The 19,141-nt window shown below is 31.9% G+C and overlaps 1 protein-coding gene across 9 annotated transcripts in view; it reads right to left on the bottom strand.

Moving 5' to 3' along the window:
• Nucleotides 1-19,141, bottom strand: part of DNM3 (dynamin 3) — a 565,331-nt gene that overhangs the window by 390,124 nt on the left and 156,066 nt on the right. For all 9 annotated transcript variants that reach the window (XM_031936892.1, XM_031936891.1, XM_031936888.1 and 6 more), the window contains exons 5-10: nt 14,442-14,540; nt 13,721-13,881; nt 12,411-12,553; nt 8,508-8,643; nt 6,058-6,125; nt 1,853-1,991 (exon numbers count right to left, since the gene is read on the bottom strand). In XM_031936892.1, coding sequence (XP_031792752.1) covers nt 1,853-1,991; nt 6,058-6,125; nt 8,508-8,643; nt 12,411-12,553; nt 13,721-13,881; nt 14,442-14,540 — 746 coding nt within the window. The remainder of the gene's footprint in view (nt 1-1,852; nt 1,992-6,057; nt 6,126-8,507; nt 8,644-12,410; nt 12,554-13,720; nt 13,882-14,441; nt 14,541-19,141) is intronic.

Here is a 19,141-nt window from a genome sequence, read left to right as displayed (position 1 = left end):
ACAAGAGAACTGTTCGGTTCTGCACACATATATTGTATCTAGGATATACTGCGACATATTTAACATATATAGGACTGCTTGCCATCTAGGGGAAGGGGTGGAGGGAGAGAGGGGAAAAATCGGAACAGAAGTGAGTGCAAGGGATAATGTTGTAAAAAATTACCCTGGCATGGGTTCTGTCAATAAAAAAGTTATCATAATAAAAAAAGCTTACTTTTTCTCAAGTGAAAATATATAATACATATTATATATAATATATATCATGTTATTTATAATATATTATATAGTACATATAACTATGCATGTACATACATATATGTTCGTATATGTTATGTAGCTATATAATAAAAATTATTTGGAGGGCTAAGTTTTATTAGCATCTGGGACTATAAGGAAACGCTTCATGTAGAAAGTGATACCTAAGGTGAGCTTTGAAAGGGAAGAGGGGTGCTAAGAGTCATTATCAGGAAGGAGGGCACAAAATGATGGGTTCAGATGGTACAGTAGCAAAGAGCTGAGTGAAGCATTAAATGGGAACGACAGCAAGAATACTTGTAAAACAAGTGAATTTATTGAGCAGGGAAATCACATGGTTAAGTCTATATTTTAGGAACAATCTCTTTGGCGGTTATATAGAAGGGAGACCAATTAGGAGACTAGTACAATTTTCTAGCTGAGACATGATGAGGGCCTAAACTAAGATGGTGGCTGTGTGAGAAGAGAGGACATGACAGGAAAATAAGAAATCCTATTTTATAAAAATTTATTTTCATTTCTGAATTCTGATCCTTTTCCATGTCTCCCCCATGAAGAGGGGGAATGAAAATTGCACTTATTACATATATACATACATATATGTATGTATGTATGTATATAGGCAGTTAGATGGCACAGTGGATAGAATACTTGGCCAGAAGTCAGTTACACTCATCTTCTTGAGCTTAAATATGAACTCAGATACTTAAAAGCCATGTGACCCTGGACAAATCATTTAACCTTATTTCCCTCAGTTTCTCATCTGCAAAATGAGCTGGAGAAGGAAATGATAAACCATCCCAGTATTTTTGCCAGGGAAATCCCAAAAGGGTTCATGAATGAAATGAATAAATGAAAAAAATGACTAAACAACAAACACACACATATATATATATTTGCATAGCATATATCCACATTAGTCATGTTGTAAAAGGTAAAAAATGCAAGAAAAGAAAAAGTTAAAGAAAATATGCTTCAATCTGAATTCAGGGTTTATCAGTTTTCACTCCAGCAACAGATAGTGTTTTTCATCATGAGTCCTTTGGAATTAGATCACTGTTCTAAACAGATTTAGGGAGCTCATGAACAAAGTTGTACAAGAGGATATGGTGTGGATAGATTGTAACTACACATTATAAAGACACCTACATTTATGAGACCAGAGTTCCAACAAAATGCTAAAATAATCTGCTCCCTGCTGATTGAAAACCAACTAAAGAGATGAAAAAGCTTTGGCTCAAACAAGATACAATTCCTCTCCTAGCCAAGTGTATGTATGGGCAAGAGCAAGGTGTCAATGCAATGTGAATTACAGAAAGTTATTTTTCATTCACTTCAGAAAAAAAGCTCATTGTAACCACAATGACATATTTCCTTCTACTCCATTCTTCAATATCGTAAAAATAGTATCTTTTTTTGTCCCAAAGCATAAATAGATAGAGTGATAGATGGATGGATAGATGGATGGATGAATGGATGGTACGTAAGTAGACTTGGAAAGTGGTTAGTGAAACAAGTTACTTTCCAAAGGCTATACAGAATTGTAAGGTCAACAGGTGATCACATAATGATCATAATGAAATCATTTAGAAGTTACCTTTTTGGTACATTTCTTTACAGTATTGATTAACTCCTGCATCACCAGGTCTACACTCTTCAGTGAAGGTCCTTTTAGCTTTACAATTTGTTTTTTAACTATTGCTTCAAATGCCATATCTGGAGTAAATAATCCTGTCCTGTAAATAGAAAATAAAACATATCAGATAATTTTTAGTACTAAGATTTAAACTGGTATAGCATTTATGGTAATAAAAACAAAGCATTTAAGTTTATTTCATCTGTAGTAATTTAAAAATACAAAGCAATTTTGAGACACATAATGATTTGCAACTTCCATGGTGCTATTATTAATAATGTTATTGGTCTCTACAATTCATATTTGATACCACTCTGTGAAATGATACATACAAAGTTGGAAAAGAATACCACTGCTTTAAAGTGTCATACAAAAGTAGATTTAGCAAGGAAAGAAAAATGACAATTGCTGAAGGGAATATGGGAAAATAGAGACACTAAATGATGGATTATAAATTGATCCACCCATTCTGAAGAACAATCTGGAACTATGCCCAAAGGACATACTCTTTAATCCAGCAATACCACTGTTAGGTCTGTATCTCAAAGAGATCCAAAGAAGGGAAGAAACAAGACCTATTTGTACAAAAAGATTTATTGCATATGTTTTTATGGTGGCAAAAAATGGGAAACAGAGAATATCCATCAATTGGGGGAATGGCCAAACAAGTTGTGATCTATGATTGTGATAGAATACTATTTTGTTGCAAGAAATGACAAAGTGGATGCTTCAGGAAAATCTTCGAAGATCGATATGAGATGATACAAAGTGAGATGAGCAGAATTGGGAGAACATAGTATACAATTACAAAAATGTTGCAATAACAATCAGTTGTGAAAGATTAGCTAATCTGTTTAATACAATGATCTAAGACAATTCCAAAAATCTTAAAATTCAATAACAATGAATGAGAAATGATAAGAATTCTGTCACCAACTCTTTATACATAGATAGCTTTGTGATCCTCAATTCTTCATATATAAAATGAATAGGTTGAATTAGATTATGTCTAAGTTCTCTTCAATTTTCAAAATTAAATTATTCTGTTTCTTTTTTTTCACTGTATTTCCTAAAAGCAACTAAGATTGAATTTGCCAAAATTACAAGAAACAATAGCCTAAATTTAAATTCCTCATTCAAATTTTCAATTTTTACAAAGGGTCTCATACCACTGTTACAAAGACCACCAATAAAATAACTAATCCCCTTTTTTCTTGCTCCATATGCAAGAGAGACTTTACTAATATATTAATTATCTTTTCAATAGCCTTATGTCAGTCACTCAGTCAGCAACAATTTATTGAGCACATAGTATGTACCAGCCACTGTGTAAGTAATGGAAATTAAAAAAAAAAAAAAAAGACAAATAGTCCCTTCCCTCAAGGAGCTCACATTCTAATGAGAGAAACAAAATGCAAACAACTAAACATATACAAGATATATACAGGGTACACTAGATATAATGTATCTCAAAGAGAAAATGATGGTATTAAAAGGAAGCAGAGAAGGCTCCTAAAAGGCTTTTAGTTAGCAGGTCCAGCTTCCATGAAGATCTCCTATCTACAATTTAGACTTATGCAAAAAGAAAGTTTTCCCTAAAAAAAAAAAATTATGTTTGGATTTTAAATTCTGGCTTTGAATATGGTCTATATACTGATACTATGTAAGAAAACTAAAATATAACTCAAATGATTAACTATATTCATGGCCAATATTCTGGGTCATGACGAAATAGAATAATGTTGTGTGTCAGGAGACATAAAGTTGGGAGCCCTGGGTTTGTATCCTACCTTGAACACATGTTAGCTGTGAGATAAAGAATAAATCACTAACCTCTCAATGCCTTAGTCTCCTGTTCTGTAAAACAGAAATAATAACACTTGCAATATTATTATGAGGAAAACCTTTTGTAAGTCTTTAAAAAAAACATATATAAGTAGGGCTTGTCATTGTTACTATCAAAATATAAACATCCAAACTCTTTTACATAGTTCAAATAATCATTGCATTTAGCATATTATAGATTCACTAATTCAATTTAAAAGTTAAATTGAAATGCAACTTTTCAAAAAAACATAAAGCAAGATACCTTTGTATCTGCGTAACTAATATTCAGAGGTGATTCCAGGCTTAATTTTGAATAAAATATTAAAGGAATAAAAGTGACTGGGGAAAAATAAACCAAAAAATTAAGGAGATTCTTTATTCTTGTCAGGTAAAGTTTACTAATCAGCAGCTGCTGGGGCAAAGGACAGAATACTGGGCCTGGTGTCACATAGGCAAGACATTTAACTCTTGCTGGTATAAAACTAGAAAAGGGAATAGGAAATCACTCCTGTATCTTCACTAGAAAATTCCAGGAGCTGTCAATAGACAAAGTCAGAGTCAGACAGGACCGAATGACTGAACAGCAATAATAACAAAGTTGATTGTAAAGAGAGTAAAAAGGTGTGTGTGTGTGTGTGTGTGTGTGTGTGTGTGTGTGTGTGTGTGAGAGAGAGAGAGAGAGAGAGAGAGAGAGAGAGAGAGAGAGATGGAGACAGAGAGACAAAGACAGAGAGAGAGAGAGACACAGAGACACAGAGAGAAAGAGAAGGAGAGAGAATCAAAGAGATTATACATATGGAATTAGAGCACTCATAGAATGTTTTTTTTTTTTATTTGTTTTAGTTTTTCTCCAAAAAATTTTTCAAGCCTGTTATGGTCAGAAAAATCTGATGTGAAGATTCATCTCGGCCTCTAGATATAAGGAATAAGTATAAAATGAAGGAGAGTGCACTACAATAGAAAGAACCCAGAATTATTGGTAAAAGCTCCTTGGACCAAATTTTATCTTTGCTACTTAGTATGTCACTTTACCTTGTCAGCCTCAGCTTCCTCCTTTGTAAAAATGAGGGAACTGGATTAAACGAAGACTAGGAATCCTTTTAGATTTAAACCTGAATTCCAGGGATTAAGAAAGAAATCTATAGTGCTTGTAAAGGTAAGAGGGAGAAAATGGGTGCAAAACAAGAAATAAAGATTTAAAAAAAAAAAAAATCAAAAATAATCCAGATACCAAGAGAGGGGTTTTGGCAGAAAAATCAAATTGAGACAAAATGACTACTCTTGCATTGACAAGTATGAATCTATTCCTTTCTAGAGCATCAAAGCACTCCTGTTAGATACTTAAAGAATGAAAAGCAAATTTTTGTCTGGAACTTAAAAAATTTGAATTTTATTCATAATTATAGCACTTATTGACTATCTTATACTTAGAAAATTATTCTCTCCTCTTTCTTTAAAACTCAGCAAAGATCTCACTTTCTGCAGGAGACCATTCCTATTCTTCCCTGCCCAAGTGATATTCTTCCCCACCAGGTTGCTTCCATTTACAAGTATAATTATGTTCTTGTGGTCTTCTTTATTTGGCTGTGAGCAACTTGAGGACAGGAATCTTGTCTTTTTGTCTTTCTTTTTAGCCCCAGTGTTGAATACAGTGCCTGGCACTTAATAAGTCAATAAATGCTTATTGACTAAATGACTTATTTTATCCAAATTCAGATATTTCCAAAATGAGTACAATAAAATCTTATACCCCCATAAGTATGATTATGAATGCAACATATACTCAGTCTCAAGTTTCATCTGGAAAAAACTATTGTTTATGGCCAATACTAATTGAGAGGAGAGGAGAGAAAATTGTCCAAATATTTTAAAAGTATTAATTTTTTAAAAATCTCCACTTAATTTTGGAATATAGTCAAACACATATGCTTAGCCATATATGCATATATAAAGTAACTGCAAATTGATCCCTTTCTCTTCCTATCCATAATGTCTTCCCAAATTGAGCCTGAGATTAATAGTTAACTTAATAAGAGAGAGACAAAGATATCCCAGATCATCTACAATAGCTAGCAAAGTTGGAAAAAAAAAGAGCTTAATGTATGTTACTTCATGGCATATGATGGATACAGGGTGATCTACTTTATTGGAAGACCCCACATTTCTATGCAAAGAAAAAGGGAAAAGGAGAGTAACAAATCAATCTATATAAAAGCAATTGGTTGCAAGAAAATAGAAGAGTATCCATTATAGAAATTAGAAATAGGATTTCCTATTAATGACTCCTGCTTTTATGTATTATTATCATTTGATGAAAAGACCACAAATGTATCACTCACCTGATACCATGAATGTTTTTGATTGCATAGCTTATTTCTCTTCTCAGTTCTTTCTCATTAAACTCCATCTAGGAAAAAAGTGAGGTATGAATATATTCTGCTTAGTTTCTTTTGAATAATAATACAATCCAATATTAAAGAACAAGCATGACTTAAATGTGTTATTCATAAAAGGATATTCATGTTCCTTATCTAAAACAGAAGTTCATAACTTTTATTTACACAAAATTCAAGGATAAGGATGGAAAACCAGTGTTTTGGTTAGTTTTAGAATACTGCATTGGTCACTATTACAAATAAGGATAGAAGAGAACCTATACAAAATGTAGCCATGTATTAGGGCACGAAAACCTGAAAATCAAATGCAAAAAGGCAGAAATAGTAAATGCATCTTTTTCAGATTATGGTGCAATAAAATTACATATAATAAACATGCAGGACCACAAATTAATTGAAAACAAATTAGAGTAGGATTAGCTTGGGATATAATCATGGAGTTTCCTAGACCTAGGGTCAAATACTGCCACTGACATTTACCAGCTGTGTCTCTCTGAACAAATCATTTGACCTCTAAGCAATTCCCTAGTTTCTCAGCTATTAATTCATAGATAGACTAAAATGTACATCAGTAGGAGGAATTCCTCCTTACACCAAAAAAATAAAAAATTATTTTCTTACTATCATACAAGAAAGGCTATTTTAAAGAATCCATCTCTTATTTTGTCCTCTGACATTCAAAGATACTGCTGCTACTCAAAATACTAATTTGGTTGAAGAAGTCATGGTATTACCTATCATACATTTTCAGTAAATCATCTATTCTTATATTAACAATGACTATCACTTCTTGGTTGCCTTTACATTTTACTTTGAAGATGACATAGATAAATGAAATGTTTGAATTTTCTTCGTACAAGACAGTTAATAGAGATTGAGATCATCTCAAAGGTCCTTCCTGGTTTTAAAAATCTTTATAATCTTTAATGTTGCACCAATACATTATTGGATACATTACTGTAACAAATTCTTTCTGAGTTTCCAGGTCCTTCTGATTTTTTTTTTCGACACTAAGGCTAAAATCAGCTGGATATTTTCTAAATTACATACTTAGACGTATTAGAATTTAAAGGAGTCTCTCACAATTCTTTTGATCTAGCCTTCTACTTTGAAACAAGCAAAGTATCATTATTCTCTGTCTTGACAGATGAGGTAATTGAGGCCCAGGGCATCATGGGACAGTGAAAAGAGCATGGGATTTGGAAATGAAGTAGCTGAATTTGAAGGACCCATTTGACATGAATTCAAACTCCCTGTTTAAATAATAGCAAATCCTAGAACTTTTCGGGGTCAAGGTTTCCTCACCTGTATAATTATGTAGTTAAATTTAATGACCTTTAAAGTTCCACCTAGCTCTCAATTAATTCTGTTATTTACCCAAAGGCAAATAAACAGTAAATAAGTAAGTGAAAGAGTTTATATAAACTGAAGTCTTCTGTCTCTTACTACAGGTGTCCCCATCTCTTGAATTACATGAATCTGTATTTCCTCAATTATAAAAAATGTTATAGAACAGAGAGAATACTGACTCTAGAGCTGGGAAGATCTGGATTCAAATTCTATTTCTTAACATTTATTAGCTGAAAATGAATGGACAAATGACAATATGCCTGATACTGACTTGTCCCATAAACAAAGTAGTGATTAAAAATAGCCCTAATATTCATGCTACAGTATTGTGGGGCCAAACTAAAAGTGACATATCATATCTGTCATACTCAAATATTTAGTTTACTGAAAGGAAAACAAATGTAAAAGTTATCATTTTAAAGCCTGAATAAAAACTTACCTAATTTCCATCATTAACTTGTTAGGAAGTAGGTTCTTAATAATGTTTGTTCAATTGAAACCCAAAGATAATCTTTTATTCTTCTAGCTTTGAACTATTTAAAATTTTCAATGGATAATTAATACTGAACTAATAAAAGCCAAATTGCAAATGGAAATAGACATTTTTTGAGAAGTATTATTTTAGTGCCTTAAATTGTGGGTACTCATAACTGTCATTCAAAATTATGTATGCCTAATGAATTTTTATTTAAAGCATTAAGTTCTATTTATGTTTTTAAAAAGGGGGGGGGAGGAAAAAAGAGAAATGTGAATTTATCTCAGAAGAGGTAAGAGTTTTGATCTTTTGAAAAAAAAAACGGAAATATTTAAGGTAAGACCAAGTCTCTCACATTACCAAATGTGAAGTGAAACTTGATTATAGCTAATAATTACCAAAAAGTAATATTCTTCTGCCATTTACTCACAAGTAATGAGGGTTTCATTAGAAAATCTAGTTGCTGCCCTCCCTTTTTTATATAATCCAATTTCAACACAGCTTCTAATAGTAGCCAAAAAGAGAAAAGCCAGAAGAGCAAGAAATAATTTCCAGCACATGCACACACCTTTACAATCTCAAAAGGAAATCGTTCATGGAAAATGCGGTTTATTTTTGCACCACCTGAGAGCTCCAACGTATCTACTTGATCTCCTGATCCTTCAATTCTCTTCTCAAAATCCACTGAAAATTGCTGAACCATCCTATAATATTAAAGAAAAAAAGCTTAATTCAAATGTTGTTGAAGTTAAGTCGAAGATTCTTCCTTTTTTTGCACTGAATTTTACTACATTCATTCCTAGATATTTTTTCCTAGTGTATTTAGTGGCACCTACTGGGAAAATTAAGAATGCAAGTTTTTCAACTCTAAGGAAATATACAACTATACTGTTTATATAGCAAATACAACTTAAAATGGCATAAATACTTAAATTCCTACTTATCATTAAATTAATTCTATCCATTTGTTAGAACTGTTAAAAGTATTTAAGTAATATTTCTATTTTCATAATAGTAAAGAGAGTACTCTCTCCTCTATGAGAATATTTGGTCTCTCCTGAATTTTAGGCACTTGGCTTAGATGAACTTCATCTTGAAAGTTCAGGCAGAACTGGCAGATGTTAATTAACATCCGGTCAGCTATTAATGATATTTGAATGATCATGAAAATGAAAGAGATACACAAGATTAGAGAAAAACAATGTTGTCCTGATTTTCAACAACCAAAAAGGGAGGAGAGACAAAGACTACAAACTATGAGCCAGTGAAATTGACTTTGCTGAGAAAAATTCTAGAATGGATCATTATAACGATTGTTGCTGAAAATCTGGAAAGGGAATCAGCAAATATAAAAATCAATCTGGCTTCATCAAGAATAGGGCATAGAAGACTAAGCTTACTTCCTTTTTTCTACAGAATTAGCTTGGAAGAAAGGATAATGGGGTCTAGGATAGAATTTTAGGAAATAACCCAGTTCAAGTTTATTAAACGAGTTGTGAATCAGCAAAGGAGACTGAGAAATGTTAGACCTCCATGTATTATCCCCCAATGCCCATCCCTCTTCTGAACTTCCTAAGATTTTTAGGAGCACTCAATCTCATATTCTAAGTGAGTTCATCCCACAAATCCAATCAGTTACCAAATCACATAAAATTTTCTATATGATGCATCTCATTCATATACAGCCCTTCTCTCAACCCACACAGTGCCCTTCATCACTTCTCACCTAGATTTTGCAATAGCCTCTCCATTATCCTTTCTGACTTCAATATCTTCCCAAATCAATCCATCTTGCACACAACTTCCAAAGTGCTTCTGTCTAAAGCACAGACCTTAGCCTTTATGTTGTTTCTTTAAATAATATTAACTTCTCCATTTGGCATTAGAAGATCTTCACAATCTTATCTCTCCTTAGCCTAACCTTCTTACCTATTACTCTCCCCAAGTATGCCATAATTCAGCCATACTGGCCTATTTGTCATATCTCACATATGATTTCATCTTCTGTCTCTGTGCTTTTGTGATGACTATTCCCCGTCAGGGAAGGCACTCTAGTCTAACCTTTACTTCTTAGAATACCTGGATTCCCTTAAAACTCAGCTCAAATTTCTCTTTGAAAAAGGCAAAGACTTGGTTTTCCCTTTCCCTAGTAATCAGAGCCTTACCCTACAAGGTAAGTGTCCATGGTATCTTATCTTCTGTATCTTATCTGTACCTCTTTATGTACATGTTGTCTCCCCCATTAGAATGTAAATTTCTTGAGAGCAGGTACTGTTTTTGCTTTTTCTTTTAATCTCCAGAACTTAAAACAGTATCTGCCAAAGTAAATCTGTAACAAATATTTGTGGATTAATTGATGACAAAATCTAACAGAGATAGCTAACACTGTATGATAGTCAGATTTCAATTCTAATAAAGAAATCTCCTTTCATTTCCTTGCTAATTAGATATTATAATTATAAAAATTTTAAAACTTCTTTTAAAAGTAACACATTTTAATACATCTTTAAGTCTTTATTCTATTTTAATATCTCTCCTGTTCATTCCATCTCTCTCCTTACAAGGCTACCATGATAGTTTAGGCCCTCATAATCTCTCATCTATACTGCTGCAACAGTCTTTGAATTGGTCACTCTGCTACATTCTCTCCCTGTTTCAATCCATTTGTTTCTCTGATCCCACAACTGACAAAGTGATTCTCCTAAAACATAGGTACATAATCTTGACACTTCCCATTCAAAGTGCATTTATTAATTCCTATAGATCTGTATTGTTTCTAGGGGAAAAAATATAAGCTTGGTTTGGCATTTAAAGTTTTTTATCAATCTTATTCCAATTTTTTATCAGATTTATCACAAATTAGCCTCCTATGTGTACTTTATATTCATTCTATACTACCTAGTTGTTGTTACCCACCCTCAACAACCCATCTCCCATCTCCATGACTTTACACAGGCTGAACCTATGATTGAAAAGCAGATCTTCCTCAACTCCATCTCTTTAAATCTTTAGTTCACATCAAAAGTAAGTTAAAAAGCTACCACCTATATAAAGTTTTTTTTCTGATCTCTCTAGCTACTAGTGTTCTTAAAATCATTTGTATTTATTTTATATATCTGTATGTATATGTGCATTTATATGTAAAGATATATATGTGCATGTACATATACACATATATGCATGCAAATATGCTACATATATACACTTACATAGAGACATTCACATACATGTATATGTGTATATATGGAGATATATATTTATGCATATGTATAGATATCTAAATCTATCAGATTTACTAATATATGTCTATGTTATTTCCTTAGAGAGCAATAAGCTCCCTGAGAGCAGAGAACAGGGACAATATCACCTTTGTCCCTTTATTCCCAGTGTCTCACCCAGTGGTGATAGATCATTTAATAGGTGTTTAACAATGCTCCAAGTGAAATATATTAACACTAATGTATTGCCCTCATGTTTCATCATGGCTCAAGACAGACATTGAGAATACAAAGACTATGAGAGCATACAATAGGACTTCTTGAAAAGTCCTATCAATATGGAAAAGACATTGACTGAACAAGGACTCAGTTATGAAATGTTGTCTAGGGAACAGTGGCTAAGTTCAACAAAGCTCATGACTAGGGGGTTCACCACAAAGTACTGAAACACATTTAGCCACAACACATCATGAAAACATCTTCCAAGGCTTTGAATGGTTGTAATCAACATCACCAAAGGAAGAATTCATAATTGAGAAATCAAAATCTCTTGGGAAGTGTATGGCAGTCCTGAAGAAGCAATGCACTAAAATAATTAACAATGACATTTCCAAAAATTATTAACATAAAAAAAAAATTAAGAAACAAGTAAGGGTCCTTGAAGAGATTTCATGAGAATCCATGAGCTTGGATAGAAAATAAATTACATCTTTATTTTAATTTTAAGAAATTATTAACATTATGATTTTATATTTAATTTATATTCTCAAGCAAGAGCATTCCTACTTATAGAGCTCAAAGACAAAAACAAAAACAAGATAGCATAACAAGTATTAAACCTGTTAATTAATTGAATGAAATGATCCAAATCACAACATAAAATGAAGAAACAAAATAGTTAAGAATATAATCATAGAGTGAGACTAAATATCTAAACATCTAAACTTGCAGGGGTCCTCAAACTACAGCCCGCGGGCCAGATGCAGCAGCTGAGGACAATTATCCCCCATACCCAGGGTTATGAAGTTTCTTTATTTAAAGGCCCACAAAACAAAGGTTTTGTTTTTGCTATCGTGGGGACCTCCAACAGTCTGAGGGACAGTGAACTGGCCCCCTATTTAAAAAGTTTGAGGACGGAATAGGAAGTACCAGGGTATTCACTTATATACGAACCAATGACAATAACAATCAGAAGTCAAAAAATCAAACTGAAAGGATGAGTTTATAAACAGGACAAGACAGCAAAGACTCACTGCAGCAGAGCCTTTGTCTTTCTTGTTGGATCTTCTGGCTTGAAGTTTTTGTAGGCTTCTACTTCATGTTCTATGGAAAGTAATTGTCCCTGAAGCTTGCTTCTGAAGCTTGGCAATGTATCTCGAATATGGTTAGTAAGTTGCTAGAAAAAAAAATCACAATGATAATGGATTAACATTATTTATTAAGGTAAAAAATAATAATGTGTACTATTTTCATAATCATTTGAACTCTGGAAATACCAGGTATATCATGTTATATGTGAATAGGAGAGTATGTAACAATTTGGGTGCACTTTCTTGATTTGGTTCCCTTCATTCATTATCTGATGCTAAGAAAATATGTGACATCAAGATGAAGTTTTGCATAGTGCATTTTCTGCAGTAAAGTTCAATCATGCTGTACTCCACCTCATCCCATGTCTGCTATCAATCAATCAGATATTTATTAATCACCCACTATATGTCAGATAGTGATGGCCCAGTAAGGAAGACCTGAGTTCAAATCCAACCTCAGATAGTTATGAATCGTATCCCATACAAGGCACTTAATTTGCTTGCCTCAGTTTCTTCATCTGTAAAATGACAATAATAATAATAATAATAGCATATACTTCCTAAGGTTGTTGTGAGAATGAAAAAAAAGATAATTTTAAAGCACTTGGTAGATAAAATATTATATAATATTATTATTATATCTTTTTTATATGTACTTGTTGGCCAGTTTTCTTTTTTCCCTTTAGAATGTGTATTCTGTTAGAGCTGAGACTGCTTTTTGTCTTACTTTCTATACCTAGTGCTTATTTAACAATGCCTACCACATAATAATTGCTTAATGACTGACTTATTAACTTAAACTGCATATACCCTTTGCCTCAGAAATGATTATATACACTTAAAATTATCAAAGAAAGAGGTAAAAGATCATATGTATACAAAACATATTTATGCTAGAACATTTTTTTGTAACAAAGAACTAGCAAAAAAAAAAAAAAAAAAACTACCATCACTTGGAGAACAGTGGAACATAGTATTGTGCTATAATGATAAACAAATGGAACAATTTCAGAGAAATCTGGAAGACTATAAATCAATATAGAATTTAGTAAGCAGCACCTAGAGAACAATTTTATTTAATAATAAGTTCTAAAAGAATATGATTGTGAAATAGTTAAGAAATCTGATCAAACACAATGACCCATCACAGTTTTTGGGAGCTGATAAAATAATATTCACTTTTATAATTTCAGCATATAATTTATCTAATAATTGAAAGGATGTAGATGAAAAAGAAATATCTTGACATTTACCTGATTTAGAACTTTTTGAAGATGTGGTGTTCCCATTCGATCAGCAATGTGTCTGTAGCCTGGGTGGGAAAGAAAAAATTTTCTTTCTGCCAGTAGAGCCGCCTTAATGTCCTTCTTTCCATCAATGTCTTTTTGGCTTCTATTTACCACACCCACATAACCTAAAATAAGCAACAACATTCAACTTTTAGAATCTATGATTTAATAAAGCATGATAAAGCTTTATGCATATGTGTATGTACTAATGTATATAATGCTAGGTAATATACTTTTGAGGAAAGGAGGGATGAAATTATGAGATCTTTTACTTCAAAGAACTGAATTTCATATAGAATCCTAGACTATTAAGTCTCACTGAAATTATGGAATATAGCTATGTTCATTTAGCAGTTAAGTAATTTTTTTTAAAAAATCAATTAAGTAATTTTACTATTATCATGAAATCTATATTAAATCCATATACTCTCCATTAAGTCCTTTTCCATTTTTTTCCTTTTTTGCTCTCTTTGTTCAGAAATTTAAAAGGATACTTCTCCCTCTAGATAATTTTCAAAATATTTGTTCAACTGTGATAAAGACCAGACCCACATTTCATAACTGACCAAGGAAATTTTTAACTTTTTCACCTAAAGAGTGCATTAAAATTAGTACTACCAACAGCTGCCCAAATCCTTTCTATTTTTTATATTATCAGATGATTTTTGGGACACTATGGTATTACCCCTTCGAAGAGGAAGCAATTTATTTTCCAGAACATCCCTTGCATCAGTTCCTTCATCCATGAGATCAAGTTTGGTGATGACTCCAATAGTTCTCAGACCTGCATGATGAACAAACAGCAACAGCAAATCCAGATTATAGGGGGACAAGCATTATTGTACAAAATTATCTCTCCAGGCAAGCTTTGTTAGGTCAAATCTAATAGCAAGATGAACATTTCCTTCTTTCCTTATTCTAGCATGTATACCTTAATTTTGATTCTTTTTTTGTTCCTCATTTTCATAGTTTCCTCTTTACATTACTGTCATTTTACAGTCTAATAAGAATGTTTTGAATTCACATATCAATATTTTTGCTAATACTGGCAAAAAAGGAAAACAAATTTTGTATTATCAAAATACGTTTTCTTTTATATATGTCAATGTATGCCCACCTCTTTTTTAGAATGAAAGTTCTATATGAGCAAGTGTTGTGTTTTTATATTTCTTCCTGAACTATTAATTATAAAAATAGTAAATATAATTGCATTGTTATTAAGCTGACTGAAAAAATGATATTTCATTAAAACATAGATTATTCTTTTCACTGTTCTTCAGAAAAGTAATGTGTATCATATATTTTGACAATTTTTCATTATGTTGAATGCTTCACCATTTATAAAGTTTAAAGGTACAAGTTCCTCAAAATTTGCCCTATATTAACTCAATTAAATAAAAATTTATTCAATTCCTATCAGTTTTTATAAGGTATTATTAACAAAAGGAAATGGGCTTACATTCTATCTGGAGAATACATGTACATTGATGAGCAAATAGAAGATCATATGAACAAAGAAAGACTGACAACTTGATGGGAAGGGAGAGAGCGCAAGAGATAGCATCTAACCTACAAAGTGAGGGCACAGCCAAAATTAATGAACCTAGGATAAGATGGGAAGTGTCATAAGAGGAGAAAAAAATCTTTATCAAAATTTTTAGATAAGATTTGGAATCCAAGATACATAAACACTTAGTGGGCAGGTGTGTATGTGTATGTATGCTCCTACCCACATATGTATTATATCTTATACTCTTTCTCCAATGGATGATTGAAGGACATAAATTAACATTTCTCAAAAGAAGTGCAATATACTCACAGCTGCATTAAAGAGTGCTCAATTACCAATAATAAAAGAAATGCAAATCAGAACAGCCTGAAGGTTCATCTCACGCTCTATAAATTGGCGAAAATAAGATACCTTGGTAGCAAATAAATATTAGAGAAGTTGCAGAATGATAGGAACACAATATAATATTGGTCCTATGAAATGGTACAACCATTTTGGAAAGTAATTTGTAATTATATAAATAAAGAGACTAAAATGTCCATACCCTTTGAACCAACACCTCCATTACTAAGCTGAAGCTATATAACATGAATTAAAGTTCTTCCCATAAAGGATAAAACAGACTTTTGAAGAAGTATGCAATGTTAAAGATCAAGACTGAAAGTGAAAATAGGTTATAAGAAGTAACTTGTTGGTATAGAAAGACAATATTTGTTTTTCTGGATTAAGATACCAGATTGATGAGCTCATAAAAAAGGGATAGAAGAAAACATAGGTATAGCAAATTTCCAGACCTGATCAAGAGGGTTTTAAATGAAATTTTTAGAGGGGAGAGGGAGATTGAAATGGCTATATAAAACTGTATACTTTGAAAGAAAATGGGTATAATGTTAACAAGATAAAAAGAAATTTCACTAGTTCAAAAGACAAAATAATAGAAGAAAGGAATAACATGTAATACTATACATCATCAGTACATGACAACACATAAAATAGACTACTTAGCATAATATATAATGTTTTATATATATATACATATATATCATCAAGATTTGATGGATAGATTTACAACTAGAATAATAAAGAGCATATCTTAGTTTAAAAGAAATTGATCTTAAGAAAGGGTTAAGAGAATTACTTCATAAATATGAGAGGGGAAACATAGAGAGAGATATTGGGGTGAGGATAAAATGACAGTAGTAATATATGCTGCTGAGATGAATGGAAAATAAATTTTCTTTAGGGTGGGAGTTCTGTTTTTTCCACAACTTGACTTTTATGGAAATACTTTGTATAACTTCACAAGTGATTTCTTAATTGTGGGTGAGGATAAGGGAGAGAATCTAGAACTCAAAAAATTTTAAAACAAGTGTAAAAATTTTTCTTTTGAATATAACTGAGGAAAATATTAAATTTTTAAAATTTAAAAATATATTTAAGGATAACAAAAAGACACTTTTTAATGGAATGTCTTCAGGGAAGAATAAAGTAGGGAAAACAACTATTTGTCACAGGTGTCTCTATGAAAGAGAGAAAGTGTTCACTTTAACTTCAATCTTATCTGTCAAAAACACTGACATCTAAACATTTATCAGAATAGTGAGGAGAAAATTAGATAAGAAAATAAAATCAACCACTACATACAATTGGACACAATTATGTCATGTACACTAAAAGTCTCTTACAAAATAATCATCTCAGATCAATAGAGAATCACTTTCCATTTAATGCCATCCTGCAAGTTAGATTGCCATAGCATCTGTGCCAGTTTTATCTATGTCTTCCTTTAATATGGCTGGTTATTGTTTTGGTGATTACCACCCCAGGATGCTTTGCCATCTGTGCTTTGTAGATCTTGGCTACAGTCCCTAGTCCTACCTTGTCCAACAATAGCAATGTTCCTCCCTTTCTGTTGTTGCAGCCTGTATACCTCTTCTGGCTAGGCTACTTTGATTTCACACTTCCCAAGAACAATCTGATAATATGTTTCCTAATAATTTATTTACTGGTTCTTCATCTATATGTAGTTGGAGTTGTTTAAAGAGCAATGCAATTTCCCAAATGTAATCCAATGTCTTCTCTTCCTTCTATAAAATTCTGAGAACATTTGTCGTGTCTGTCCAAAATACATACCCATACACATGTGTGTATGTGCAGATGTGTATGAATTCTAAGTTTTTGTTCTTAGTTTATACCATTCTGGCCACTTAAAATTCTTTATTCAATTGGTTTTTAACTGTGTGTATAGATGGATTAAATTCTTTTGAGGGACATTGCGATGTTTGGGATTTTGAGGGATATCATTTAAGAATTTTGACCATGTCCTAGGATGTCAAACAATCAGAAAAATCATATTCAAGCAGAAGAATGTAGCAGACTTCACCATCTATAGGAAATTTCTCAGATCCTATAGTATAACTCTTCCATGATAGCAAACATTTTTAGTGAGCATAGTTCTATTCCATGTTTTATGGGCTATTAATGATCAGGGGAGTTGTCAAACAAGATTTTCTCTGTTGTATATTTCAGTAAACTTGAAATTTTTTCAAAATTTTAAGATACCTTTTTCATGGAAAAATGATAGAGAGCCTTTAAGGAAACTAAATCAATTTTTTTTAATAGTCCACAAACAATAAGTATACTAGGCTCTCTTATTCTGTGTCCTGTCAATTGTGTGATAGCAATGATGTATTCTATCATAGAACATCACTCCAGAAAACTATTTGAGTCCTTTCTAATACTTTCACCTAAAATAGGATCAATTTATGTGTAGATTTTTATATAACATTTTCATATATATGAGAAAGTGCATATACATGGATAAGTTGTTGTTCTTTTAATTTTCTAAAAACTAAAGTGTGATATTTTCTTTACCTTTAATTTTTTTTCATTTATTTCAAGAATTAATCAAGCAATATTCTCAAAACTGTGTTTTCTTAAGCATAGAAATCTATATATATTTAGTTATCTCATTCCATTTCTACTCTTTACTTTTTTTCTTCAGCGCCATTTCCATTTTTTTCTAATACATTTGATACTATAAGTACACCTGTAGTGGCTCCAAAATACTTGATGCTGACAAGTATTTGGTTTTTTTTTTTAAGTTTCAAATCTTTCCCACACTGCATCTGTTGTCTTCCATCAAATTTTATTACTAAATGTCTGTGAGATTACTATTTAACTAAATCTTTCACCATGCTTCCTTTAAACATTTTCACCACACCATTACTTCTCATTGGTCTAAAAAGCAGTACTGTTTATAATCTTCCACTATCATTCTTCCTAAGATTTTGCAAATGTAGTTATATTTTAAAGGAGTTTTGTGATGGGTGCCAGACCTTTCCACTTGCCAAGTGAATCAAATATTTGTTGACTAATGTGATATTAGACTTCTTTGATCTCACTGTAGAAAACCTAAATTTATATATAAAACAGTGGAAATCACAGTCAATATCTTTTCCTCCATGTACTATCCAATTTGAGATATCAATAACTCATTTTAAAGGTCAGATTAGAGTTATTTTAATTGTATACTATAGTTTTTCTCATTTTGATTATTCTTCTTCTAGCTTTATGTTAATTTTGATCTTTGCTCTAACTCATCAGCAGTCTGACTGCACATAAAAATGCATTCAGGAATTATTGAATAAGCTATTTCCTATTCATTAAAATATAATAAAATTTTTATGACACTGTTTTGTACCTGACATATTTTTATGACTCTTTTCTCAAAGAAAATATTCATAATATATGAAGCTTACATGTCACCTTTGGTTCAACCCTTATCCTGATCCATAATCACCAATACTTTTTTTTGTCTTTTTAATCTATATATATATACTTTTGCATTGAAGTCACCATGTATAAAGTATACA

This window comes from Sarcophilus harrisii, chromosome 4 (assembly GCF_902635505.1).
Source record: "Sarcophilus harrisii chromosome 4, mSarHar1.11, whole genome shotgun sequence".
Taxonomy (NCBI): Eukaryota; Metazoa; Chordata; class Mammalia; order Dasyuromorphia; family Dasyuridae; genus Sarcophilus; species Sarcophilus harrisii.
This window is presented reverse-complemented; position numbering and strand designations above follow the sequence as displayed.